This window comes from Eleutherodactylus coqui, chromosome 4 (assembly GCF_035609145.1).
Source record: "Eleutherodactylus coqui strain aEleCoq1 chromosome 4, aEleCoq1.hap1, whole genome shotgun sequence".
Taxonomy (NCBI): domain Eukaryota; kingdom Metazoa; phylum Chordata; class Amphibia; order Anura; family Eleutherodactylidae; genus Eleutherodactylus; species Eleutherodactylus coqui.
The window spans coordinates 37,612,801-37,640,047 of NC_089840.1; the positions used below are offsets into that span (position 1 = coordinate 37,612,801).

General features: G+C 46.9%; 1 protein-coding gene across 1 annotated transcript; it reads right to left on the reverse strand.

Moving 5' to 3' along the window:
• Positions 1-481: 481 nt before the first annotated feature.
• On the reverse strand, positions 482-26,998 carry LOC136625236 (uncharacterized). Its single transcript, XM_066599283.1, has 6 exons — positions 26,875-26,998; positions 6,804-7,130; positions 6,261-6,524; positions 4,402-4,481; positions 4,199-4,301; positions 482-2,838 (listed from the first exon to the last, which is right to left on the reverse strand). Exons 1-6 carry the CDS (start codon positions 26,888-26,890, stop codon positions 2,759-2,761), a joined length of 870 nt encoding a protein of 289 aa, XP_066455380.1. The 5' UTR covers positions 26,891-26,998; the 3' UTR covers positions 482-2,758.
• Between the last annotated feature and the right edge of the window lie 249 nt (positions 26,999-27,247).

Genomic DNA, 27,247 nt, shown 5'->3' on the forward strand with positions numbered 1-27,247 from the left:
CGTTCCTGTGTACAATCACAAGATTCATTGCTGGGACGACTTGTTGGGCATCTGCACCCAGCCGGTCATCTCATGTGAAAGCACCCCGAGGCTACAAACCAGAAGGGCCAACTGGAGTTTATCTTTAAAAGAAAAACTGATAATTTAAAACTTTTAAGAGCCATGAAAACTTGAACAGTCTTACATAGCGATGTACAAAAAAAGTGCATATTGCAGCGTCCCATAGGGAGATCCTGGACACCTGACATATGTGGGGAGCTGGGAGGCTAAAGTGTTGGCTTGTCAAAGGCCAGTGTATCACTGCAGGCCACCGAAGACACCCCTAGGCTAGGGAATGCAAATCACACGAAATAATGGGGGTTGTAGTTGTCACGGGTGACGCTACCATTCCTTCACATACCGGTATGACCCTTGGCGGAGAATAAATGCAGTCTCAGACAGTTTCTTAGTACCATGGGTCCCTAGGAATGTCTAGGGCCCGTCAAACTTTACTTAATAAACTTGAAACAATTAATACAAGGCAGTTCAGTTAAAGGCGTTACAGTGCAGGCAAATGGCTTCACAACGTAGTACCTCCACACGGCTCCCATAGACTCAAAGACGCACATGTGTGACCAAAGACTAGCTTTCTTTAAGTACCTCCACCCCGACTTGAAGACGCGTGGGTGTGACCATAAAAGGGTGTACCTCTACACGGTGATGCTGGCTCTGAACGGCCGTGTAGGAAACTCAAACAATCAGATAGTACCATTTGCATTGGTCTTGAAAGAAGTAGTTACTTACAAGTGCTCTCTAACTTTTGGGGGCTCAATCCCATTATATCCAGAAGTCAAGCAGCACAGAATATCTCTCCTCCGCTTCCATCTTCACCACTAGGTGGCTGAAGGTGCCTCCTTGTAGCTCTGTGCTTTAGACTCCATCAGCAGACAAGATGGAAGACCACTCCAGAAGATAGAACTTCTTTCCCGCTCTCAATCACTCCTATTTATACCCTCTCTCATACCACAGGACATGACAGACTTGATACATTTACATGCAGGCTTGGATTTTATTAAAGTTAACCTCTCAAGTGCTGCAGCTGTGCAACACTCACACTGGAAATGGCAAGACAGGTTTGCACAGTGCGTCCGCATAAGACAAATGTATGGCATTTATGGAGGGGACCAGGATGATGTACTGGGTCACTACACATACCAGAATATACATAACAGAGATAAAGTCACAGCATAACCGAAATAAGCTAAAAACACTTCTAGACCCGCGACTAATTCATCACCTGGTGGTCACTATGAAGGAGTAGTTGAAGCAGAAGGTATTCTGGTCTCACAGGGCTAAAAAATGTGTAGAACAATTCAATACGATACACAAAACAATAAGACAAACTATGGCCACCTGCAGACGGCTGGGTGGGATCCCACTGCGAGAATTCTCACAGCGGGATGAGGTCCCGTGCCCCTGCAGCAGCCTGCGGCTTACCCACTCCCGGCATCTCCTCTCTGAGCTTTGTGCTGGCTGCCGCCCAGCCGGCGCGCTGGGGGTGGCATTTCTGTGCGGGCCTCTGTGAGACCCGCATAGAAATAGAACATGCCGCGATTTGTTTTCTGCGCGAGTTTTCACGCGGACAAATCACGGCCGTCTGCATGGGATTGCGTTATCTAATGCAATCCTATGCAGACCGGCATGGGCGCCGTGGGATTTCCGCCCGTATGCAGGGGGCCTATATCGGAAATAGGACATAAAAGATATAAACAGTATACAGTTATACTAGCAGAGGTAGAGCGATACAAAACATGTGTCACATGTAATATTTACACAACACCAACATATTTCACAGCAGTTTACAGATCAGAGGCTGTGGGTACAGACAAAATCCATAAATACATATAGCAGTAAACTAATCAATTCAAAGAAGGTCTGATCACAAGAGCTTACATTCTGAAGGAATAGATCTGCAATAAGGTAAGGTGCTTGTTCTGTGCAACGGTCCAGCTTCCTGAGTATCTACATGGGCGTCACCAGACGGGATCCATATGTACAGATATAAAGTGCCTATGAGAACCAGAGGTCGGGTTCTGAGAAATACTATAGAAGAGGACTTAGATTAGTTAATGTGATCGGCCGGGCTGAAAGGATGGGTTTTCATAACTCTTAAAACTGTGGATATTGGAAATTAACCTGATTGTCCGGAGTAGCACATCCCAAAGAACTGGTACAGCTTGGAAAACATCTTGGGGATGGAATGGGAGGTTTAGATTCCAGAAGTTAGTCGGCGATCATTAGCAGAACAGAGAGCAGGTCGGGTGGTAGACAGAGATGATGGAGGAGGTGCAGCTCTGTGGAGAGCTTTATGGGCGAGAGGGACAAATTGTACTCTATAGTAAACAGGCAACCAGTTGGATGTAGAGAGAAGTACAAGAAACTGTCTCTACCTGCCACATCAGTGCAGGCACTTCACCAATACGCTGGAGGTCTTTTACCAGTAAAATGCCCAAGCTGGTCCCCTGGGTCGTGCCTAGGCCATTGTATGCTGGATGTGGTTTACAATTATACTGGCCCAGGAAGGATCACTGCAGGCTGAAGATATCGTATCCTGAAGTCACTGCAGCCTCCTGACAACAGGGGTGGATTGGCCATTAATCCCACCAGGAGAAATCCTAGTGGGCCAGTTGAGTCCTGGGTCAGACTTAATGCGTGGTGGCATAAGGGCTATTTACTGTGTGAGGATAATAAGGAAGGCACTTAACAAGATGGAGGCCAATCATATTCCAGAGATCCCCGATCCATTCATCTCATGGGAATTCTGGGAGTCCATAAGTTTTCCGGTAACATCAGGAGGATCTAGAAGGAAACAGTCACATTATCAGTAGTTGGACCCCCACAGCTTCCTCATTGCATCGGCATCCCTTTGGGTCATGTTCTGACTACCTCTACTCTCTACACAAAGCTTATATATTTTTTCTGCAGGTCGGTACGATTACGACGATACCAAAATTATTATAATTTTATTTAGTGGTTTCCACAATATACAGCTTATTTTTTAATTATTCTTTTTTACACCACTGCATTCAAAGTCCCGTAACTTTATGATTTTTCCATGGACAGAGCTCTGAGGGCTTGCTTTTTACATGACAAGTTGTAGTTTTTATTTGTACCATTTTGGGGGTACATACGGCTTTTTGATGAGCGAGCACGTTTGGTTAAGTCAGTTACTCGAGCGAGCATCGCTCTTCTCGAGTAACTGACTACTCGTCCGAGCAATTGCGACGGGGGAAGGGGGGGCGGGGGGGGGGGGGGGAGAGTGAGAGAGATGGCTCGGATGAGTAGTCAGTTACTCGAGAAGAGCGATGCTCGCTCGAGTAACTAACTTAACCGAGTGTGCTCGCTCTTCTCTAGTCGTTATGGATACGATGATACCAAAACGTGTTTTATTTTTTAAATAGTTTTTACATTTTTTCATACAAATAGGGCAAAAAAAGCTTATGAGTTTTTTTTTTTGTTTTTTTTTTAAAACACACTTGTTATATCCCTGTAGGGGACTTGAACCATAGCAGCCATGATAAAGCATTGCAGGACATCTGTGCTGCAATGCCTTATCATTTACAATAGCAATCATAGGCAATGGATAGCTGGGACGCCAGTATCTGGCATCCTATTGCCATGGCAACGCATTGGCCCTCCGCAATTAAATCGGGGGAAATCCGATGATGTCACAGAGGGAGCCCGCTCCTCTGTGAACCCTTTATATGCAGAGGGTTAACAGCGGACATCGCTGTTCTATTGTACCCTTGCTGTTGCAGTGGGAGGCCGGCTACTGGAAACAGCTCAGCTTCTGCGCCATTCACATGTCGCAAGTTTACATCCTGGTGCATTAAGGGGTTAAGGCTGTTCTCACACAGGCGTCTGTTCAAATGTTGCGTTTTCAAACGGCATTTGACAGCGTTTAACGCACATTATCATTACGACGGGTGAGGAGATGCGTTAAGAGCGCTGAAACGCACTAAAAGAGCAGACAGCATTAGAGAATCATGGCTCTGGAATGGACATTTTTGAAAGCTCGTCTGAGCAGCCCCATTGGAACCAATGGAGGAGTCTTACAGCGTTTAGTGCGGTGTATCAAACGCTGCGATAAACTCTGTAAAGAACAGGCTGTGTGAGAGGGCCCAACAGTTATATCGTACAACGCTGAATATAACGGCACCTGATTGATCGGCTCTTGGGGGATGTCCGTTCCCTTCTGAGGGACCATCCATCTGCTTCATCTCTACATCATCAGTCGGCACGTTCCTCCTCTTCTTACGGCACTAACAACAGATCACAGATCTTGTAGATCACATCTCCGCAGAGTTTTCTTCATGTAATTATCTCATATTTATACATAAAATCCCCCAAAACAATACTTACAAGAAAGATGACAGCAGAGAGAAGAATCACTACAGCCAGAGCAGCAGCAGCAGCAAGATAATGTTGGAGAATCCAAGGATCTGTCAGAATATAAAGGACATATCAGAGAGGGTGAGACCCGGAGATATGAGCATCTAGTGTATACATGTAATTATCTGATAACATACAGGGTATCAGTCACAGTCTGTGTTATTACACAATACATATACCTGCGGGTGATATATCCATATGTAACCGTGTACCGTAATGTAGGGGGGTCACCAGGAGAGAACAGACCAGATGTGCAGATACTGATTTATTTATTAAGAAATATTTAATAAATGATATTGTGAATTATGAGTGTTTAATTATGTTTGCTGAGACAGAACTCACAGAACATGAAGCCAGATACAGGATATATACTGCAGGAAGGCTCAACCGCCGTTTAACCTGGTAGCAGCAGCAAGCCAGACTCTATACAGGAGCAAAAATGTTCATGTGCAGACTGATTGAACAGTCACTAAACTCAACCCAGGGTGGGGGAGGGGTGACTGCCAACAAACCCAGGCCGCACAATATGAACCCATACCAAGATGACCGCCAAGGAGGAGTGCGCCACACATACAGGCATACAACATTTACTTATGTTTGCCAATGCAGTAATCTCTCAGATGTTTAGGGGCCGCTGCTGCTTTTAACTGCAGAGTAACAACCAGGGAAACGCATTATGAGCGAGAGCCGGTGTGGGGGGCTTCTAACAGAGTAATGTGGTCATTTGTATCTTCTGCTCCGTGCAAAAGGGTTTTATGAATTCTTAATAAAGTAAAGCTATATATATATAATATTTTACAAGCGCAGGCCGAATTCCCTGTATTTGGACTTTTTCCTTCTCTGCACCGTTACTTCAGAGGATCGTGTGATCACATCCGGGGGGGGGGGGGGGGACTTACAAGAAAGATGACAGCAGAGAGAAGAATCGCTACAAGAATGGCTGTCAGATGCCCAACCGTAGTCCTGTGTACAAGTACCCCAATTCCCTGAGGCTTACTTACTCCAATCTATCCTTGATGCTGACCCAAACACTCGAATGGAAACTGTATGTGAAACACTGACCCCAACAACCACACTGAGACCCAGAGGCAACAAAACCAAACTGAGAAACACAGAACTAGAAAATGAATGACAGCTGAGAGCTGCCCCTGATTGGTCCCTGCGCTGAGCCAATCAGAGGCAGCACTCACTCACCCATTCATGAATTCATGAATGGGTGAGTGAGAGCTGCCTCTGATTGGTGAGGACTGTGACCAATCAGGGGCAGCTCATTCAGCAGGCGGGGATTTTAAATCCCCGGCTGCTGAATACTACTCATAGCAGTTCAGGAGAACTGCTGGCCGGCCGCGGCTGAACTCCGTCTGCCGGGACAAGGTGAGTATATTTTTTTCCCATTTTTTACACATTTCTGGATGAATTTCAGGGAAGGGCTTATATTTTTAAGCCCTTCCCGAAAATTCATCGTGAGATCGCCTGCAGCCCATTGCTTTCAATGGAGCCGGCTGTATTGCCGCCTCCAATGAATTTAATGTGCTGGACAGCGCTGAACTGCTCCGGCCCGTTTCTAATGAAATGCGGCTAGGAGCAGTTTTGTCGAGCGATTTTTCGGCCCTGGTCACGCGATTTGCGGATGCGCATCCGTCATGCGATCCGCAAATCGCGGGAAAAAACGCCCCTGTGACCGAGGCCTTACCTGTAATCTCCAGTACATGGGGTATAGAAGGTGTGAGGTCAGTATAATACCCAGTAATACCCTCTTACCTGTAATCTCCAGTACATGGGGTATAGAAGGTATGAGGTCAGTATAATACTCAGCAATACCCATTTACCTGTAATCTCCAGATGGTATTCCCGTATTTCCTCACTGACTGGGTTTGTGATCTGGACACGAAGTCTCCTCCCAGCATCTTCTCTCTGGGCACTCGGGATAATCAGCGTCCTATTGTCATCTATCAGCTGGTATCTGTGGGGAAGAGACCCCCTGTCCGCCTTCCAGGTCAGAGCCGCCTCCTCTCCAGAGAACTGGACATTCACAGCAATGTCCTGACCGAGCCGGCTGGAGTTACTGGTTATGTTGGAGATGAGAACTGGATCTGGAAGTATCAGGAGAAGGTCGGTGACCATCAGTAACGTGACATCAGCATGGACATGAATGTAGGTGCTGTATAGAGTGCTAGCTCTGCTGTCATTATCAGACCCCAGTATCTGCCCCCTATACTGACCATCAGTCATGTGATCTGCAGCCCCCTCCCCATATACAGTCACCAGTGACTACTGATCCTGTGTTATCGGCCTCTATTACAGGGGGACATAATTCAGGTTTCCTATAGAGGACAATAGAGAAATGTCTCCTGTGATCCACCAGCTCTTACCTAGTACAGTGATGGCTGTAGAGCGTGGGAAGCCCCCCGAACTGTTGTGACGCCAGAGAACATACAGACAAGAGTCGTCCTTCCGGGCATCTGTCAGCCTCCAGCACCCGCTGCTTGTGTTTAGGTGGAGTCTGCGGCCCCAGTGATTATAGGACCACATATCATTACACCACAACTCCAGTAGTTTAGTCTCTTCAGCTCCACATACTCTGTTCAGCTGCAGGACATCTCCTGTATGAGGACATTTCATGCTGCAGTCAGTGATGTCTGATCCTCTCCGCACATAGACTGATGAGACGGATGACAGGATCTGGATGATGAGGACAACTGTGAAGACACAAATATGAAGATACCTGTCATTGGAGCAAAGCTTCTCCTCTCTGGAGACATCCTTGTACATTTCCTCCAGGCTGCACTCAGTTTGCATATTAATAAATCTAAGTTAAAGCAAAATAACTGCCAAAAAGATTCCAAGGAGCAAAAGTAGTTCAACTTTATAAATCAACTAGCTGCTATACCCGACTTCACCTGGTTACTTTAGAGTAACTGTGGAATAAAATATATACATATAGAGGAGCGTTAGATTCTCTTCAGGCTGCATGTACCGATCATCCCTCTGGAGAATGTGCTATGCTTTCCCACCCTCCTCATTTAGGACCTGAAGAAAGCTTGCGCCAAATTTCACACATGTACAACACCGGGAAGTTAAATTACATAAGGGTGCACTTACTTTTGCAGTTAGCATGGAATAATAGAGTTGTGACCCCCTTACTTTTTCTATTTGGGATCTAAAGAATGCTTGTGCCAAATTTCACGCTCGTACGACACCGGGAAGTTATATTACATAGGGATGGGCTTACTTTTGCACTTAGCATTGAATTTTCGAGTTGTGACACCTTTACTTTTCCTATTTTGGACCTAAAGAATGCTCCTGCCAAATTTCATGTTTGTATGACATCGGGAAGTTAGAGAATTAGTGGCGAGTCAGTCAGTGAAGGCTTTCACCCACATATATCTATCTATATTTATCTATAGATATATAAATGAATCCAAAAATTTGAAAATGCGTCTGGTTCTGTCCGCACTCTGATCAAGAAGTGGAAGAATGATAGAGTCTTGTATTACACGTTAGATAAAGCAGGAGAGATCTCACACCGCTGCCAGGGAAATTCTAAGAAGACCCCAAAAGTAACTTCCCGAGAGGCCGGCTTCTCTGCGACACAGTCCTTTGTACTGAAACAATGGGCTACATGGTAGATGGGCCAGAATACACTGCTGCACCAACACCGAAGAACTGAGGCTTCCAAAACACCAAACATCATCGGGAGACGCCTCAAGACTTCTTGCAGATATGGATTCCTCTGCTTTCTGTTTTTTACTGCTTGTTGCCAAAGAAACCAACTGCTTCTTTTATGGAAAGAAACAGCAGTCATTGGTTAGACTAAATAAAAGAATCAAAATCATATAATAAAAATACATGTTTGGTATTGCTGCGTCCATATAAGTCCGAACTTTCAAAGTAATGCATTATTTACCCCGCAGGGTAAATGTCGTTCGAAAAAAAAAATTAAGAACGCCAAGGATGCAGGGTTTTTTGGTCATTCTGTGTCCAATAAAAAATGCAATAGAAAGTGATCAAAAAGTCGTATGTATTCCAAAATGGTCCTAACGCAAACGACAGGACGTCCCGCAACAAAAGAGCCCTTGCACAACTATGTCGATGGAAAAATAAAAGTGTTATTGCGTGTAGAAGATGGCGGCAGAAAAGAATTTAAAAAAATAAAGGTGTTTGAAAAAAAATAAAAAACTTAGACTTTTAGAGGCCAGATGGATATTTGAACTAGATTCTCTTGATCCATCTGGCCTCAACATAGACTATAATCCATTGCCATACGTTGATTGATGCTTGGTTTTCAATTTATCCTGTAGTTATCCTGCTTTTTTATATTTATATATATACCTTTTATGTATATATTTGTTTTTATATGAAGTTTTTATAATACTTTCTCTGTTTCTGTGTTTACTCGCAGGTCCATGGGTCATACTAAGGGACTGGTGGCATCTCCTTTTTTTCCCCTTTTCCTTCCCTTTTTTCCCTCTTCCCCGATGTTTTGATCTCATGCGTTTCTTATATCTACTTGCAGTATTGAGGCTTTGCAAATAAAATTTGAATTAACTTTTGCATATTAGGAGTATGGCCTTTATCCTTTTTAAATTTGTCTCATGTTCATTTAATCTTCCATGAATGAGCTTTTCGTTTAAATGCATTGGCTGATTTGTTTTTGTAAACGATTGCGCTATATACATACTGTTTGATATTTAATATATTAGTCGTCACTAATCAGTCTCCTGTGATAATGTATCCTCTGTCGATTTAGGCCGTGTCCCTTAGTTGCAGGGACGCTGTAGATGATGTAAACATCAGATACGGCAAGTTCGTTTCCGGAACTATGCCGTAGTATTACTGTTGTTAGAGCTATCCCCTGGGCAACCGATATGGCAGTCTGTGATTTGCCGGCTACCTACCATGTGATCAGACAAGGGACGTACTGGGAACGCAGTAACGTCGGGCCGCTCTGATGACGCGTTGACGTGACGCATGCGTGGGGACGTACACAGACGCTGGAGGTGTAATTACACCGAAGATGCCGCCCTAATGTCCCTTGTATACCCTAAAGGACCTAGTGAGTAAGTGATTTTTACTGCACATGTGTTTTGTATCTAGCATTTATGTCCTATATGGTGATTGGTGGGTTTACACTATTTATTGTGGGTGTGATTATGGAGGCATTAGCTTGAGAAAGACCCAGGCATAGGGCCGATACGTGGCTGCTTGCCTCACCTGTGATGCCTTATTTGAAAAAAAAAAAGCAATTTTAATGGATGCTGCCCTGACGACTTCTATTTCCTATACCTGGAAAAAAATAATAGTAGTACATAAAAAAATAAACTACATAAGTTTGATATCATAGTAATCATACTGACCCATAGAATAAAGTTATCATTTAACTTTTGTTGCAGTTTATGGGCCGCAGAAACAAGATGCACCGAAAGATAGTGGAATTTTATGGTTATTTTCATCTTACTCCATGTTTTTCAGTACATTATATGGTACATTAAAGGGGTTGTCCCGCGGCAGCAAGTGGGTCTATACACTTCTGTATGGCCATATTAATGCACTTTGTAATGTACATTGTGCATTAATTATGAGCCATACAGAAGTTATAAGAAGTTTTTCACTTACCTGTTCCGTTGCTGGCGTCCTCGTTTCCATGGAGGCCGTCTAATTTTCGGCGTCTAATGGCCAAATTAGACGCGCTTGCGCAGTCCGGGTCTTCTTCTTTCCTCAATGGGGCCGCTCGTGCTGGATGCCGGCTCCTTGTAGCTCCGCCCCGTTACGTGCCGATTCCAGCCAATCAGGAGGCTGGAATCGGCAATGGACCGCACAGAAGCCCTGCGGTCCACCGAGAGAGAAGATCCCGGCGGCCATCTTCAGCAGGTAAGTAAGAAGTCACCGGAGTGCGGGGATTCAGTTAAGCGCTGTCCGGTGTTCTTTTTTAACCCCTGGATCGGGGTTGTCTCGCGCCGAACAGGGGGGGGGGGGTTGAAAAAAAAAACCCGTTTTGGCGCGGGACAACCCCTTTAAATACCACCATTGAAAAATACAACTCGTCCCACAAAAAACAAGCCCTCATACAGCTAAGTTGATGGATCAATAAAGGAGTTATGATTCTTTTAAATGAAAAAAATGCTTGGACACTAAGGGGTTAAATAACTTCAAAATGAGACGTGCCGCTATTATTCCGTTTTACCAGTGGAATCAGCAGGTTTTAATTTTACAGAAACGTATCAATTACTCTGTGCAGCAAATTTTTAAAACATTTTCGCAACAGTGTCATCGTTCCATATAGAAGGGCCTTAACCCATGGTATTTTCAGGTCAACAAAACACCACAGGTTACCCTTCCTGACTACACTCCCATCTTGTCTTTTGGCTTGTTACATCTTGTCTGTTGTCCTTCCGATTTCCCTTGGCCTTATTCCTAAGGCCGCTCCCAAACTGCCCACTTTTTACTGCGGTGTTTAAAACGCCTCCACTGATTTCAATGGCGCTTTGCAGACTAGTGCTCAATCTGCTCTATTTTCCTGCGTTTTAGCGCTTTTCTTTTAACTCGTTTAATTAAACAATAAATATACCATACAGTATGGCCGCCTGCACACGGGCGGAAATCCCACGGCAGGATTTCCCGCGGGATTTCCACCGCTCAAAGCCTGAATAGGATTGCGTTAACGCAATCCTATGCAGACGTCCGCAGTTTGGCCGTGCGAAATATCGCGCAGCAAACAAACCGCGGCATGTCCTATTTCTGTGCGGGGCTCGCGGAGCCCCGCACAGAAACGTCACTCACCCGCCGCCAGCTCCGGTCTGAGCATGCGCCGGCTGTCCGGCAGTCGGCACATGAAAGAGCCGGGGCCGCCGGGTGCGGGTGAGTACGCGCTCGTCCCTGCAGGCGCTCGGGTCGGATCTCGTGGCGAGAATCCTCGCCGACGGATCCGACCCGCTCGTGTGCAGGCGGCCTATATGAATAAATAACTTTGCATACATCGCAGACTCCTCAAAATTAAAGGAAAAATACACAGATACATTGTGCACAACAATAAATACAGTGTATTAGTTCATTTGTCTTCCGTGTCACTAGAAATCAGTAGTTAGCCCCTATGTTACGAAGCAGACCTAGACATGGCTCCATTCAGTAAACGTTGGAACAGATCCTGTGTGAAAGTTGTCACACCACACCATGTCCCCCACACCTTATTAAACTTCTCCGGGCAGTTTCTATTTTTATAAACTATTCTCTCGTACAGCAAGGTAGAGTTAACAATATTCTGCCGCTACGAGAGCGTCGGAGGGCGCCTGTCCATCCAGCGTAGAGCTGTCACCTTGCAGGCAAAAGAGTACCTTGGTAAGAAATACCCTGTCATGAAATTGCCAGCGCTCCTCATCTAAAATACCCAACAAACATTTGGCCGGATCAAGTGGAACTGTTTTTCCCAATAGCTGGCTTAAAAATTCTGTGACCTACCCCCAGTACAAGTAGATGTCTGGGCAGCTCCATACTAAATGATTAAAGTTTGCACCAGGTGCCCGGCAGCGGTGGCATTGGTTAGTAGTTACCCTATTCATTTTATGAAGCCGAATCAGTGTCAGATAACATTAGTGAAGAATATACAATTGGGCTAATTTATTATTGGCAGCTGGTGATACCATAGTATATAAAGAGACATTGCAGAATCCCAGTTCTCACCAGTGAGAGAAAGGATAAGCTCTCTTCATCTCTCCATCACCCCCATTGGTATATTAGAAATTTTGAAGGGTAGTAAATGGGTATATAACACCAATATAAGAACCCGAGGTCCTTGGGTATGCAGTATGCTTATCATTTTATAATCAGTATTTAAAAGTGAGATGGGCCTATATGAGCCACATTCCTCCTGATCTTTATCAGGGTTTTAAAATAAGCACTATGCTAGCTTCTGACATGGATTCTGGAAGACGGCCCCTCTCAAATATATATTTATATAAAGAAAGCAAGTGTGACGCAACTTCCTCTTGTAGGTATTGTAGGTAGACCTCCACCGGCAGACCATCTGGTCCCAGGGTCTTACCCTTCACCATGTCTTTTATTGCCTCCTCAATCTCTTCCATTGTAATAGGGATTTACGAGTGTCTTGTAACTATGTAAATATTATTTCCTCTAAATAAGCATCTAGTTCTGAAGAGGAATAATCAGTCTGGGATTAATAAAGATCAGTATAAAATTATTGGAATCTATCTATAATATCCTTCAGGTCTGAGAGTGTTACTCCTTCAGCCGACTTAATCCTCAGTATTGATGGAGGAGCGGTCTCCTGCCGGGCCATAAAGGTCAGCAATTTACTGGATTGATTGCCCAGTTCAAAGAAAGACTGTCGGGTTTAGAACAGATTCCTTTGGGCCTTCTCCCTCAGGTATAGTAAATAATCCCTACCCATCTGCAATCATCTATTTCTTTTAGCGTCAGAGGGATCAGCAATGAATTTTCTTTCCAGTGACCGACATTGTTCCACATTGTTCCACAAGTTCTCCCTCTTGTGCTGCAGCCTTTTTAATGAAATAGATTGAGGATCTGAAGCAGCCTCTGAGGTAGGGCTTAAACGCCTCCCCCACCAGTATTACGTCAGGGCAGGCCTCATGTGCCTCATAATATATTTGAATTTGATCCGGTATACGGTCATTTGGGCCAAGCAGTGAGAGCCAGAACGGATGTATCTTCAATCTCCTAGTGACAACTAAGCCAGGAATTCTTAAAACCATTCTCAGAACCATTCGATCTCCGCCGCGGGAGTAGGAGCCGGCAGGCGCATCTCCACCGGTCAGCCGCGGAGAATCGCAGCATACTTTGATTTGCCGGCCGCGAGCGGAGAATCGCAGTGATTCTCCGCTCGTGGACAGGGGGAAGTGCTCTCTATAACAACGCTATGAAGAGCTTTCACTGCGTTCCCTGCTGCCGGATTATCACCGTGGGGAACGCAATGAAAACCCGCCCGTGGACAGGCAGCCTTACAGTGTCAGGTGTGAGGTGGGTTTCCTGCAGGCATAACACATGTGGTCTCCAGGAGCGCACCAGGGAAAATATCGTAGACCGCTTCCTGGTCGACACCATGCCCCTGACCTTCCAGGGCACAAAAACTACCTCCACCATAAGTAAAGACCGGTTAGGCGAATCAGGATAAAATTTCCTACATCAGTGTGACAGTCAGGCACTTCTCCACAACACCTTATGACACTTTACCATATACCGTGCAGTAATATCTCCATACATCCCTAAAATAAATACAAAGCACTCGATGCATACAGTTTGGTAACATTGAGGTAGTAAAGAAAACTAAATAACTAGTTATAGAACCAACAGTAAATATTCTTACTATAAAATTATTTGTGGCAATCCAATATTAGGGGTAACCTACATAGCATAGCTTTAACTTCGGCTATACCTGAGGTACAATATAATTAGTACATCCAAAATAGAAACCAACATTGACCTGTAAAATATTGGCATGGGGGCCCCCCCTAGAAAAAAGCTCTGCATAGATAACAAATTTTGGGCATCAGCGGGGTGGAGAAAAATAGGGAGGGGGGGTGAAGGGGAGGGGGAAGGAAAGGAGAGGACAAGAATGACAAAGGATGACACAGAAGACGTCACTCCCGGCTGACCCAAGGGAAAAGAGCACAGCAGTCTGTAATCAGCAATGGAAATCTTGGGCTTGCCGCCACTAACCTAAATATAATCAAAGTGCTCTAAGCATCGGGTCTCTGAAATATAGCAGGATGACTTGGAAGCATGTCCGCATTTTACGTAGGAGTCCCAGTACCTAAAGGGAAATAAATGGTTAAGTATACGTTACAGTCACTCTGGTCGACGTCTAGTAGCCAGCCAATTGTCTGCCTCAGATGGTGAAGAGAAGAAGCGGGTGCAATCTCCATCTATCACTCGCAAGCGTGCCAGATGCGCCATAGAATATGGCGCTGTAAATCTCAGAGTTGCTTTTTGATCCCAAAGAATGATGCTCTTTGTTTTTGGAGATCTGCTGAGAAATCTGGGAAGATGGATATGGTTGTCATAGCGCAGAGGACCTCCTTTCCTTGCAGCTTGTAGAATCGTATCTCTATCGCAGGAGTTGAGTAGTTTTGCCAGCAGGGGTCTAGGCGGGGTGCCCGGTATAGACAGTTTCATAGGTACTCGGTGGGCTCGTTCAACCACAAAGACCTGTGATAGGCCAGCATTAGGAAAAAGTTCACATAGCCACCGTTCCATGAATTCCTCCAGCCTCTGCCCCTCAGCTCGTTCTGGTAGGCCCACTATACGCAGGTTATTACGCTGCAAACGATTTTCCAGATTGTCTGCTTTTTGCCACCAAAACTCTGCTTTCTGTGTGAGTTCTCGTACTGAAGCTGACATTGGAGAAACGGTGTCATCCAGCGTGGAGACCTTGTCCTCTGTGTTAGTGACTCACTCTCGTAGGTTTTGGAGGTCCTGCCTCAGAAGGCTCACATCCATCTTGATGTCGTCGATTTTGCCAGTGAGAGTAGCTGTGGATGTTTGAATCGCCGACAGGAGCTGCTCAGATAACTGTTGCAGAGTCTGAACTGAGCCCTTGGGCGAACCTGGACAGGTAACCTTTGCAGCAGAAGTCGATGGTTTGGACTCCGGGGCGGGGTCTCTGTGGGTCTCCTCTGGCGAATGCCTTGAGTTTATCGACAGATGGATTCTGTTTGGTGGGACCCATGACCACTTCTGTGCTTTTTGCTTTTGGAGGGGATGCTGCAACTTGCGTTGAGGTTCCCTGAAGGGGCCTATAAATGTCCCAGGATTGTAATGTGTGTTGTTTTAAGTAACAACTGTACAGGAAGATTGTCAGGTGCCCTGCAGCACAGCAGCTGCAATGGAGATTATTGAGTTATAGAAGCGGCAGCAGTGTAGGGGAGCTGCCCTGTGCTTTACAGTATGGCGATCACAGGGGAGGGTATGGGCTCTTTATGTCCCTGATGACAGCAGATCATGCAATTTTCAATATAGCAGCTATAGAATGGGGTCTGGTGCTCCTGAGCTCTCAGTGACAGCCTTGTGCTGTAGTAGAAATGATGATTAATTGGCGTAAAATGTCTATTGATTTGTATAAACTAGATGTATTACGCAGCTGTAGTGATTTAACTCTGTAGAGGCTGATAGCGGCATTGTTTCATTATGGTAATCGCTGGACAACGGCATGATGAAAGGATATATATATATAATTTTTAGCCCAATATAGGTCTAAGTTCCAATTCAGCCACTCTAGGGTTAAGTTAAATAGGTATGCAGTGAAACTGAAAGTATATATTGGGTTTCTCTTCCGCCTTTTCCCACCCTCTCCTCAACCTCTGAGACAAAGAAACTGGTCTTTGCCTGCCCACATGTTGAGGAGACAAACGCTTAGTTTGTACGTTGGACCTGGAGCGGCGGCGGCGGTGGGGGGTGGTGGTCGGGGCAGATTCTATATGGCTCAATGAATAACAAGAAATGTATACCGCTTTGTAATATGTTATACGCCCATAAAGGGCAGGTATTATGCGTTTTAATAAAAGAACCTCTGGGATTGTTTTTCCCCAGAACGCTCTTTAAGCTTCACACTGGACACGTGTCTCAGTCTGAATTCGTATTATATGCATATATCAGAGTTTTGTAATTAGGAAGCTACAGAATACCCCACACCCTGCTGGAGAAATTCATATCCAAAACAGTACTTTACAGTATGGTGGTCACTGGGGAGGGCATGGGCACTTTATTTCTCTGGTGGCAGCAGGTTGTGTAACCCTTGATATAGCAGCTGCAGACTGGGGTCTGGTGCTCCTGAGCTCCCAGTGACAGCAACAGTGCAGGGAAGTTATTAGGTGTCCCACTCCATTTGGCAGCCAGATAGTATTGAGACAGTCTCCTCTGCCTCCCCCTGCTCGACTCACTCTGCACTCTTCACTCCGCGGCTCCCCTTCCCCACGGGTTATGGCAAGGGCTCCGTTCCAGCCCTGGCGGCTCTCCTCACCAAGTGTCCTCTCTAGCGCTGTCTTCACCACCTCCTCCTCCGCTCAGTCAGACCTCTCAGAGTCCTCTCCTGCGGCCCCAGATGTCACTAGCCCGGGGAGCGCTGCTTGCAAGATGGCGGTGTTGACAGTGCTGCGGGCCCGGCGCTGATGTTCTCTCCGCTGCAGACACTGCAGGAGCGCTCCAGGTGGCTCCGCTCTGACTCACCCCTCACCAGAGGAGTCCCACTGACGTCAGGGGCCCCCAGGATTACTTCCGGATGCTGAAGGTATGCTGGTTGGAGCAGAGCTCCTCTCACATGAGGCTGGTCAGTTTGGCTGCTTAGCCACACCCCGTTTTAGCGCTTTTTAACGCACCTCATCACCCATTACATTGATGTGTGCGTTGAAAACTTTCAAACGCGGTGGAATTCATTTGAATGGTTAAATGCCACGGTCTTGAATATGGTGTTTTGGTAACGCATGTATGAGAGCCGCCTGACTACGCTGCTGCAGCCAACAGCGCAGATCTGAGGTGATCCATCGGCTCGTATCAAACCAAGTTCATATGTGAGTCTATAGCGCATGCGCTACTCATTCCCGACAGCGGAGTGCTCATGCCCTACTCATCCCTGTCAGCGGAGCGCACATGCCTTACTCATCTCAGTCAGTGGAGCACGCATGCGTTACTCATCCCCGTCAGCAGAGCGCACATGCGTTACTCATCCCGTCAGTAGTTTATGCTTTTCAACCCCACATACTCTGTACAGCTGTAGGACATCTCTTGTATGAGGACATTTCATGCTGCAGTCAGTGATGTCTGATCCTCTCCGCACATAGACTGATGAGATGGATGACAGGATCCTGATGAGGACAACTGTGAATGCGCAACTTATCCCCGTCAGCAGAGGGCGCATGCATTACTCATCCCCGTCAGCAGAGGGCGCATGCGCTACTCATCCCCGTCAGCAGAGGGCGCATGCGTTACTTATCCCTGTCAGCGGAGTGCGCATACGCTACTATAGTTGTAGTGGTCAGCATCTCAGCATACAATAGTCTTCCTTCGGTAAGCCCGATCAGCTGTTACTTCCTGGACATAGCACACGTGCGTCTGGTGGAGACCACCAATGGTCTCCCTTCTACCCGCCCCATTCTGTTCGACAATTGTAATTTATGGATCCACCAGCTCTGCAGCAGATGTTGACCTGAGCACTTTTCATTGTGTTTAACCCTTTAATGACACCGGATGTACCATTACATCCTGTGTGTTCCGGGTATGTATGGAGGGGAATCGGGGCTCGATCCCATTACATATACAGCGGGTTCTGGGCTGTCTCTTACAGCCGACCCTTATTAACCCTTTAAATACTGCTATCAATTCTGACAGCGGCATTTAAATCCCCCGAACGATGTTCGGGAATCCCGTATGGCCCCCCGCAATGAGATCGCAGGGAGCCGTGCAGGTGTCATGGCAGCCGGGGGCCTTCTGAAAGGCCCAAGGACTGCATTAGCAGACTGCCTATCAAGCCACTTCCGTGGGGTGACTTGATAGGCTGCCTGTCAGATCGCAGTATGATTTAATGCTATGGCATTACGTCAAACTGCAGGAGCGATCAAAGCATCACTAGTTGTGTGAGCGGTTGCGTGCAAGCGTCAGTGTGTGAGCGGTTGCGTGCAAGCGTCAGTGTGTGAGCGGTTGCGTGCAAGCGTCAGTGTGTGAGCGGTTGCGTGCAAGCGTCAGTGTGTGAGCGGTTGCGTGCAAGCGTCAGTGTGTGAGCGGTTGCGCAGAGGGGGCAGCGAGTGAGCGGTTGAGCGTGCGAGTCAGTGTGTGAGCGGTTGCGTGCGAGCCTCAGGCTGTGAGCGGTTGAGCAGAGGCGGCTGCGTGTGAGCGGAGTGTGAACAAGTCTTTCTTCACTACTTCCACAAGTAAATTGTAGATCCCCATTAGGATGAGCTCCATGCCTGGCAATGTCATCCAGTGTGCTACTTGTGCAATGTATACGGTCCTTGATCAGCCAATCGAGGGTGCATACTGTTGCGCAAGATGCGTGCACGTCGCACATTTAGAAGCCCAAATCCTGGATCTAAATGGGCAACTGGCAACACTGAGAGCCATGGACATCATGGAAAGGAGTTTGGTGCTCACTGAGCAGACGCTCGCTGGGGTAGAGGCGGGGGCGGATGGTAGTACGGAAGAGCAGGGGGAGCAGGCAAGAAGCTGGGTGACAGAAAAAAGGAGGGATAGAGGGAAGAGAACCAGGGAGGCTGGTCCTGAACTGGCACAACCAAACAAGTTTGCAAAGTTGGCAGATGAGGGGGGTGCCATTACAGAGCCAGCACCGCTGCAGCACGACATGCCCTCTGAACGCCAGGGGGATGACTGCTCCAGTGAGACGGGGAGTGCAGGGCAGGCTAGACAGGTCCTAGTGGTGGGGAACTCAATTATTAGGGGGACAGATAGGGCAATCTGCCATAAAGACCGGGATCGTCGAACGGTGTGTTGTCTTCCTGGCGCTCGAGTTCGACACATCGTGGATCGGATTGACAGATTACTGGGAGGGGCTGATGAGGATCCAGCGGTCATGGTGCATAAGCATGGTGTGTAAGAAGGAGAGATTTGGGTTCCTGGAGAACTGGGCTGACTTTGCGGCTACAGGCTCTACCGTAGGGACAGGCTGCATCTTAATGGGGAGGGTGCAGCTGTGCTGGGGGAAAAGATGGCTAGAAGGCTGGAGGAGTGTTTAAACTAGGGACTGAGGGGGAGGGTAAAATGAGAAATAGTGGGGTAGTCAGTGTAGCTAGCAACCTGGGTCAAAGAAATGGGAATGGGGGTCCAGCAGGGGGGAGTGTTAGTACAGTTAGAACTGTGAGGTCAGCCATTAGCACATATAGCAACAAAATGAATTTAAAGAACAAAAATAACGATATCAATTGTATGACCACAAATGCACGAAGTCTGATTGGTAAAGTGGGTGAGCTTGAAGCAAGAATGACTGATGAAAGTTATGATATAGTTGGAATAACAGAAACATGGCTTGATGATAAGTGCGATTGGGCGGCGAATTTACAGGGGTACAATCTCTTCAGAAGAGACCGAAGGAACCAGAAAGGGGGAGGGGTATGTCTGTACGTCAAATCGTACTTAAAGCCGAGGCTACGGGAGGATATAGGGGTAGGAGATGAACAGGTGGAATCTCTGTGGGTAGAAATAAAGGGAGAAAAAAATAACAAAATCTTGATAGGGGTTTGCTATAGACCACCAAAAGTAGCAGAGGAAATTGAAAACTTACTATTAAGGCAGATAGAAGAGGTGTCAAACCGCAATGAAGTAATTATAATGGGGGACTTTAATTATCCAGACATAATATGGGAAAATGAGACCTGCAAATCTCACAGGGGTGATAAGTTCTTGAGAGTAATTAAAGATATTACCTGAACCAACTGGTGCAGGAACCAACAAGAGGGAGGGCCATTCTGGACCTAGTACTAACTAACAAACCGGACCGAATAAAGGGGGTAGAGGTTGAGGGGCACTTGGGGAACAGTGACCACAATATAATCAACTTCCAGCTGTCATTAAATAGGAAGCCTTATCAAGGAGCGACAAACAAACTAAACTTTAGTAAAGCAAAATTTGATGAGCTTAGAACTATCGGTAACATTAATTGGGACAACATCCTCAAAAATGCCAGTACGGAGGACAAATGGGAAAAGTTCAAAAGGATCCTAATCACCTCATGTGAGCAGTTCATTCCCTTTAAAAATAAAAGAATCTCAACTAAAAGGAAATCAATGTGGCTCGACAAGCCGGTAAGAGGGGCAATAAACGAAAAAAAGAAAGCGTTCAAACTACTGAAGCAAGAAGGCAGCGAAGAAGCGCTAAAATCATACAGGGGAAAAAACAAAATATGCAAAGATACGATCAAAATTGCTAAGGAGGAGGCGGAAAGAGTGATCGCCAAAGAGAGCAAAAACAACCTGAAACTATTTTTCAACTATATTAACAGCAAAAGGATTTGCAGGGAGAGCGATGGCCCTTTAACAAATAATGCAAGAGAAATCATTGATAATGATGGAGGGAAGGCAAACCTATTAAATAGTTTCTTTTCAAGCGTATTCACAAACGAAAAGGAAATGCCACACGAGATACAGGGGAATAAAATAAACCCCTCGCAAACTATGTCATAACGCAGGAGGAAGTGCGGAACCGATTAAAGGGGTTCAGCACTTCTGTATGGCCATATTAATGCACTTTGTAATATACATCGAGCATTAAATATGAGCCATACAGAAGTTATTCACTTACCTGCTCCGTTGCTAGCGTCCACGTCTCCATGGCTCCGTCTAATTTCGCTGTCTGCTTGCTTTTTTAGACGCGCTTGTGCAGAAGGGTCTTCTTCTTCTGGTTCGTCCGGGCACGAGCGGCGTTCTGGCATCATCGCGTAGCTCTGCCCCGTCACGTGTGCCGATTCCAGCCAATCAGGAGGCTGGAATCGGCAATGGAATGCACAGAGCCGTCAGCCAGTTACAGCCATTCAATGGCATCATTGAATGGCTGTGATTGGCTAAAACACACGTGGCTTCAGCCAATCACACTATTCAATGACATCATTGAATGGCTGTGATTGGCTAAAACACACGTGGCTTCAGCCAATCACACTATTTAATGACATCATTGAATGGGTGTGATTGCTAACACACGTGCGCCTTCAGTCAATCACAGCCATTCAATGCTGTCTTTGAAAGGCTGTAACTGGCTGACGGCGTGTGTATTAGCTTTCTGGAGGCGGGGATTTCAAGCCCCGCATTCAGAAAGCAACGCTGCGCCGGGGACGAGGAGCGAGCGACATCCTGCCGGAGCGCGACAGAACGCCGGGGGAGGTGAGTAATGATTTTTTTTTTTTACACTTTTTTTTTTTTTTTATTACCGGCGTATAAGACGGGGGGACTTCAGAGCAGATTTTTCGGGGTTCAAAAGTCGTCTTATACGCCGGTATATACGGTACATGGAATGACGGGACTAGAATACCCAGAGAGGCATCCAAATTGGGATTATTTACTCTAGAAAAAAGAAGGTTAAGAGGCGACCAAATACCTATGTATAAATACATGAGGGGACAACACATGGATCTCTCCCATGATCTGTTTACACCCAGGACCACGACGGTAACAAGAGGGCATCCGCTACGTCTGGAAGAAAGCAGGTTTCATCACCAACATAGAAGGGGATTCTTTACTGTAAGAGCAGTGAGACTGTGGAACTCTCTGCCTGAGGATGTGGTGATGGCAAAATCCACAGAGGAGTTTAAAAGGGGACTTGATGTCTTTCTGGAGAGGAAGGATATTACAGGATATAAATCTTAGGTTAATTGTTAATCCGGGTATACAGGCTGGTAGGAACTATTAGGGGTTGATCCAGGGAACAGTCTGATTGCCATTAGGGAGTCGGGAAGGAATTTTTCCCCCAAAAGGGCTAATTGGCTCCTGCGTCTTGGGATTTTTTGCCTTCCTCTGGATCAACAAAACAGGAGGCTAAACAGGCTGGACTAGATGGACATTGTCTTCATTCAGCCTTACGAACTATGTTACTATGTTACTAGGGGGGGGGGGGGCTAAAAGAAAAAGTAAATACAAGATCAATAAAGTTTTACTAATTGTAGAAAAAAAGTAATAAAAGTTTAAATCGCCCCGTTTTAACCATATCTATAATAAGAAAATCTAAATCATAAAACAGAAATACATATTTGGTATCACCGTGTCCGTAAAAGTCAGATCTATCAAAGTAGCGCATTATTTACCCCGCATGGTGAACGTCATCTGGGAAAGGAAAAAAAAACCCACCAGAAATGCACTTTTTTGGTCACCCAGAAACAATGCATTAAGAAGTGATCAAAAAGTCACATGCAATCCGAAATGGTACCAACGGAAACTACAGGATGTTCCGCAAAAAATGAGCCCTCGCACATCCATGTAGATGGAAAAATAAAAAAGTTATTGCACGTAAAAGATAGTGGCAGGGGTTAACGTTAGTACAGCGAAAAAGAAAAAAAACTCTAAGTTTGATAATGTAGTAATCGTACCGACCCACAGAATAAAGATATCATGTTGTTTTTGCTGCAGTGTGTACGATGTAGAAACAAGACCCCCACAAAGATGGCGGAGTTGTCGGGCTTTTTTCACTGAAAAATACAACTCATCCTGCAAAACAACGAGCCCCCCGACAGATCCGCTGGTGGAGAAATACATGAGTTATGAGCCCCCCGACAGATCCGCCGGTGGAGAAATAAATGAGTTATGAGCCCCCCGACAGATCCGCTGGTGGAGAAATAAATGAGTTATGAGCCCCCCGACAGATCCGCTGGTGGAGAGATAAATGAGTTATGAGCCCCCCCGACAGATCCGCTGGTGGAGAATACATGAGTTATGAGCCCCCCGACAGATCCGCTGGTAGAGCAATAAATGAGTTATGAGCCCCCCGACAGATCCGCCAGTAAAGAAATAAATGAGTTAGGAGCCCCACGACAGATCCGCTGGTGGAGAGATAAATGAATTATGAGCCCCCCGACAGATCCGCCAGTGGAGAAATCAATGAGTTATGAGCCCCCCGACAGATCCGCTGGTGGAGAGATAAATGAGTTATGAGCCCCCCGACAGATCCACTGGTGGAGAAATACATGAGTTATGAGCCCCCCGACAGATCCGCTGGTAGAGCAATAAATGAGTTATGAGATCCCCGACAGATCCGCCAGTGGAGAAGTAAATGAGTTATGAGCCCCCCGACAGATCCGCCGGTGGAGAAATACATGAGTTATGAGCCCCCCGACAGATCCGCTGGTAGAGCAATAAATGAGTTATGAGCCCCCCCGACAGATCCGCCAGAGGAGAAATAAATTAATTATGAGCCACCCGACAGATCCGCTGGTGGAGAGATACATGAGTTATGAGCCCCCGACAGATCCGCTGGTGGAGAGATAAATGAGTTATGAGCCCCCGACAGATCCGCTGGTGGAGAGATAAATGAGTTATGAGCCCCCCGACAGATCCGCTGGTAGAGCAATAAATGAGTTATGAACCCCCCGACAGATCCGCTAGTGGAGAAATAAATGAGTTATGAGCCCCCCGACAGATCCGCTGGTGGAGAGATACATGAGTTATGAGCCCCCGACAGATCCGCTGGTGGAGAGATAAATGAGTTATGAGCTCCCCGACAGATCCGCCAGTGGAGAAGTAAATGAGTTATGAGCCCCCCGACAGAGAAATACATGAGTTATGAGCCCCCCGACAGATCCGCCGGTAGAGCAATAAATGAGTTATGAGCCCCCCGACAGATCCGCCAGTGGAGAAATAAATGAGTTATGAGCCCCCCGACAGATCCGCTGGTGGAGAAATAAATGAGTTATGAGCCCCCGACAGATCCGCTGGTGGAGAAATACATGAGTTATGAGCCCCCCGACAGATCCGTTGGTGGAGAGATAAATGAGTTATGAGCCCCCCGACAGATCCGCTGGGGGAGAGATACATGAGTTATGAGCCCCTCGACAGATCCGCTGGTGGAGAAATAAATGAGTTATGAGCCCCTCGACAGATCCGCTGGTGGAGAAATACATGAGTTATGAGCCCCTCGACAGATCCGCTGGTGGAGAAATAAATGAGTTATGAGCCCCCCGACAGATCAGCCGGTGGAGAAATAAATGAGTTATGAGCCCCCCGACAGATCCGCTGGTGGAGAAATAAATGAGTTATGAGCCCCCCGACAGATCCGCTGGTGGAGAAATAAATGAGTTATGAGCCCCTCGACAGATCCGCCGGTGGAGAGATAAATGAGTTATGAGCCCCCCGATAGATCCACTGGTGGAGAAATAAATGAGTTACCAGTTTTTGACAATGGCGAGGTAAGACGAAAGTGAAAAAAAAGGGGGCGGTCCTTAAGGGGTTAAACACTCCCTGCTCAGTGCTTCATATAGGAATGTGAGACACTGGATGACAAGTGATGGATCCCGATGATTCGCCGGTCTGCACATTCTGCAGGAGTGCGTACGGCCAGTGGTGACATCACTCCTTGTTGAGACATGAACCTGCTTGTCCAGAAGGGCCATCAGCTCTCGCAGCTCCCCGCAGACATCCCGGTGATTGTATCCGTATTGTGATGCCGTATTTACACCTGACGACTCTCGTTTTAATGAGCGGGTGACGTCACCGCTAGATGTTCGCGCAGAGCGTTTAGACAGGCAGATCACCGCTGAGGAAAGCTAATGCTCCATTTACACGGAACGAATATTGCGCAAAATTCATGAGCGAAAATGCCCAATAATCCCCATGTCTAAATGCAGAGCCATCGTTTACTGTTTGTTTACTGCTGGGGGGGGGTGTGTGTCTCAAATAAACTTTAATTGCAGAATCCGCGATCGCCGTCCGTGGTAAAACGCGAGCATTGAAAGGCGTGCATCTTTGATCACGCTCACAGGTATGAATTGCGTATTCCACGAGCAGAAGAAAAATCGCAGCTCTGTTTTAGTGCGGATTCTGCGCGGACGGCCTCCATTGAAGTCGCTGGATGCGAGGGTTCTGTCGCCCGTATGCAGTAACATCGTGTATGAGCAACGGAAACGCTCGCAACTTCAACAGAAAACCGATAGAAAACCCAGGATGCCGGCCGGAGATCTTTTTTCCGTGCGGACGATGCGCTGTGCATAGATCCGCATGAAAACGCGTTCTCGTCCGCGATCTACCGCAATTACTTTCCATCAATGATTGGAGGTTTCCTGCTGTAGATATCTGCATGCAGAATCCGACCCGTTAGTGTGGCCGGCCTCGTCTGCTGCTCACTTTTAGCCCACATAAATACAATGGCGGTTCGCTCGCTTCGTCTAAACGCTGCCCGCTCAGCGTTTCACATTGAGTGAGAAGTGAACGATACTCAGCGGTGATCTGCCCGTCTAAACGCTCTGCACGACCGCGGACAGCTAGTGGAGACATCGCCCGCACAGATTGTTCAGCCGGCAGTCGTCCCGTGTAAACGGGGCATAACGTCTCGCTCAGCGCGTCACATTCTGTGTTATTACACGGAGCATTTACACGCAGCGAGGAGTCAGCGAACAGCTGTGGGGTTTATAGTGATTGTAAGTCAGCGACAAACGAAAACCAACCGAATCCTGCAGGACGGCCTCACGTTTACATGCAACGATTATCGCACGAGTTTTGTGTGACGATCATTACCTGTAACCGGCCCGTCAGTCCTATAGACATGGGGGGTGGGCGAGCCGGTGCAGCGCTGCACGGAGGACCGGGACAGTAGAATGTTCTGGGAACAGCGATACCTGCAGGCTTGTCCCGTGTACTGCAGGCTTCTTCCCGTGCACTGTATATGAATGGGACGCCCCCTCCGGTAGTGACTGCGGCCGCTGTGCCCCCAGTTATCAGAGCACTTGGTGAGGAGGGTCTGCAGGGATCAGAAGGTCCCCATATGTGAGATGGGGAGCGCCGCCGACATCACGGAGGAGACGGTTCAGTATACTGAGTCACACACGACAAGACACCAAGTACACGCCCTATTAGGGCAAGACTAGCCCAAGAACACGCCCTATAAGGAGAGGAGTAGTCCGAGAACACGCGCTACTAGGGGAGGACACGCCCTATTAGAAGGACCTAATATAACACTGGGGATCTCCGGCTGCGGGTTGTTGGTTGTAAATAACATTGCAGAGAGGTTTGGCCGGAGGGGGAGAGCAGAGAGTATAAATATGGGAACTGCAGAACAAACAGGGAACAAGAACACGTGTTTACTGGTCATCGGTGTCGGATGTCCGCGGATGATACAGAACTAGCGGCCACTTCTCTCCTCTTGTATCTCTGCCCCGCCTGCTGTCCTGTAATATCTGTGACTTCTCAGTCTCCGTCCCCCCTGCTGACTGCCGTCTTGTACCTCCACTATGGCGGAGCTGCCGGCCGTCCCTCCTGGGGCTGTGGGGCACTTAGGGTTTTTAACACTACATTAACGCTGCGGTCTTTTAGCACAATTATCAGTCGGACTTTCTAATGTTACAAACTCATCACCAGTTTGTGATTTGTGATTTTTGTGCGTTTTTAACCTTAGAAAGTCCCACTGACAATCGCACTAAAAAACCGCAGCGACATCACGATGACAAGTGTGAGGCCCCCTCACTGTACTTAGGATTATTAAGCGTTCTTCTGTACATTATATTATATGGTGTCGTATATCGTACCAGTGAGAAATACAACTCGTCAGGCAGAAAACACCTACGTGGGTGGAGAAGAGAAGGAGATGGGATTATTTTTATTTGAAGGAGAAAACAAAAAACAAGCGAAAATGAAAAAGGGCCGGTGCTTAAGGGGTTAAACACAAACAAACGTGAAACCCTGAAGGAGAAGTGAGCGATTACCAACGATGATCTGCCGGTCTGTAGAGGCGGGAGACACCGGAGAGCAGTAAGCACATAATGGGAGATCGGACACTTACCGAGGACCGCCGGCATCACCGAGCAGACAGGACAGTACACACACCGGGACTGACGGGTTAGGAGAAGAGCGAGAACACGGCTGTCAGGGGAAACTGTTACACGGAGTCAGCTGCTCGGGGTTGGGGATTGTTCGCAAACAGGGAGGAGACAGGAGCTGCAGGCAGGATATATAACCAGTGACCGAGGAGGCAACAACAGAGTTCAGCAGTCATCATGCAGGCAGTCAGCGGGTGACAGAACTATCTCACACTCCTCTCTCTTCTCTCTCATTTGTAGGATTTTTAGCCACTCACTCGTTAGGCTAATTTCACAGGGACTAGTGTGATATCAGTCAGTGATATCAGCTCAATATCACGCTCGCCAACATGCGAT

Excerpts from the sequence above, each read along its gene's own strand:
- LOC136625236 (XM_066599283.1), bottom strand. Across the intron at positions 4,482-6,260 it reads ATACCATCTGGAGATTACAG|ATCCTTGGATTCTCCAACAT; the intron begins GTAAATGGGTAT and ends ATATTCTGACAG. Across the intron at positions 2,839-4,198 it reads CCCAAGAGCCGATCAATCAG|ATCCTCCTGATGTTACCGGA; the intron begins GTGCCGTTATAT and ends GTTTCCTTCTAG.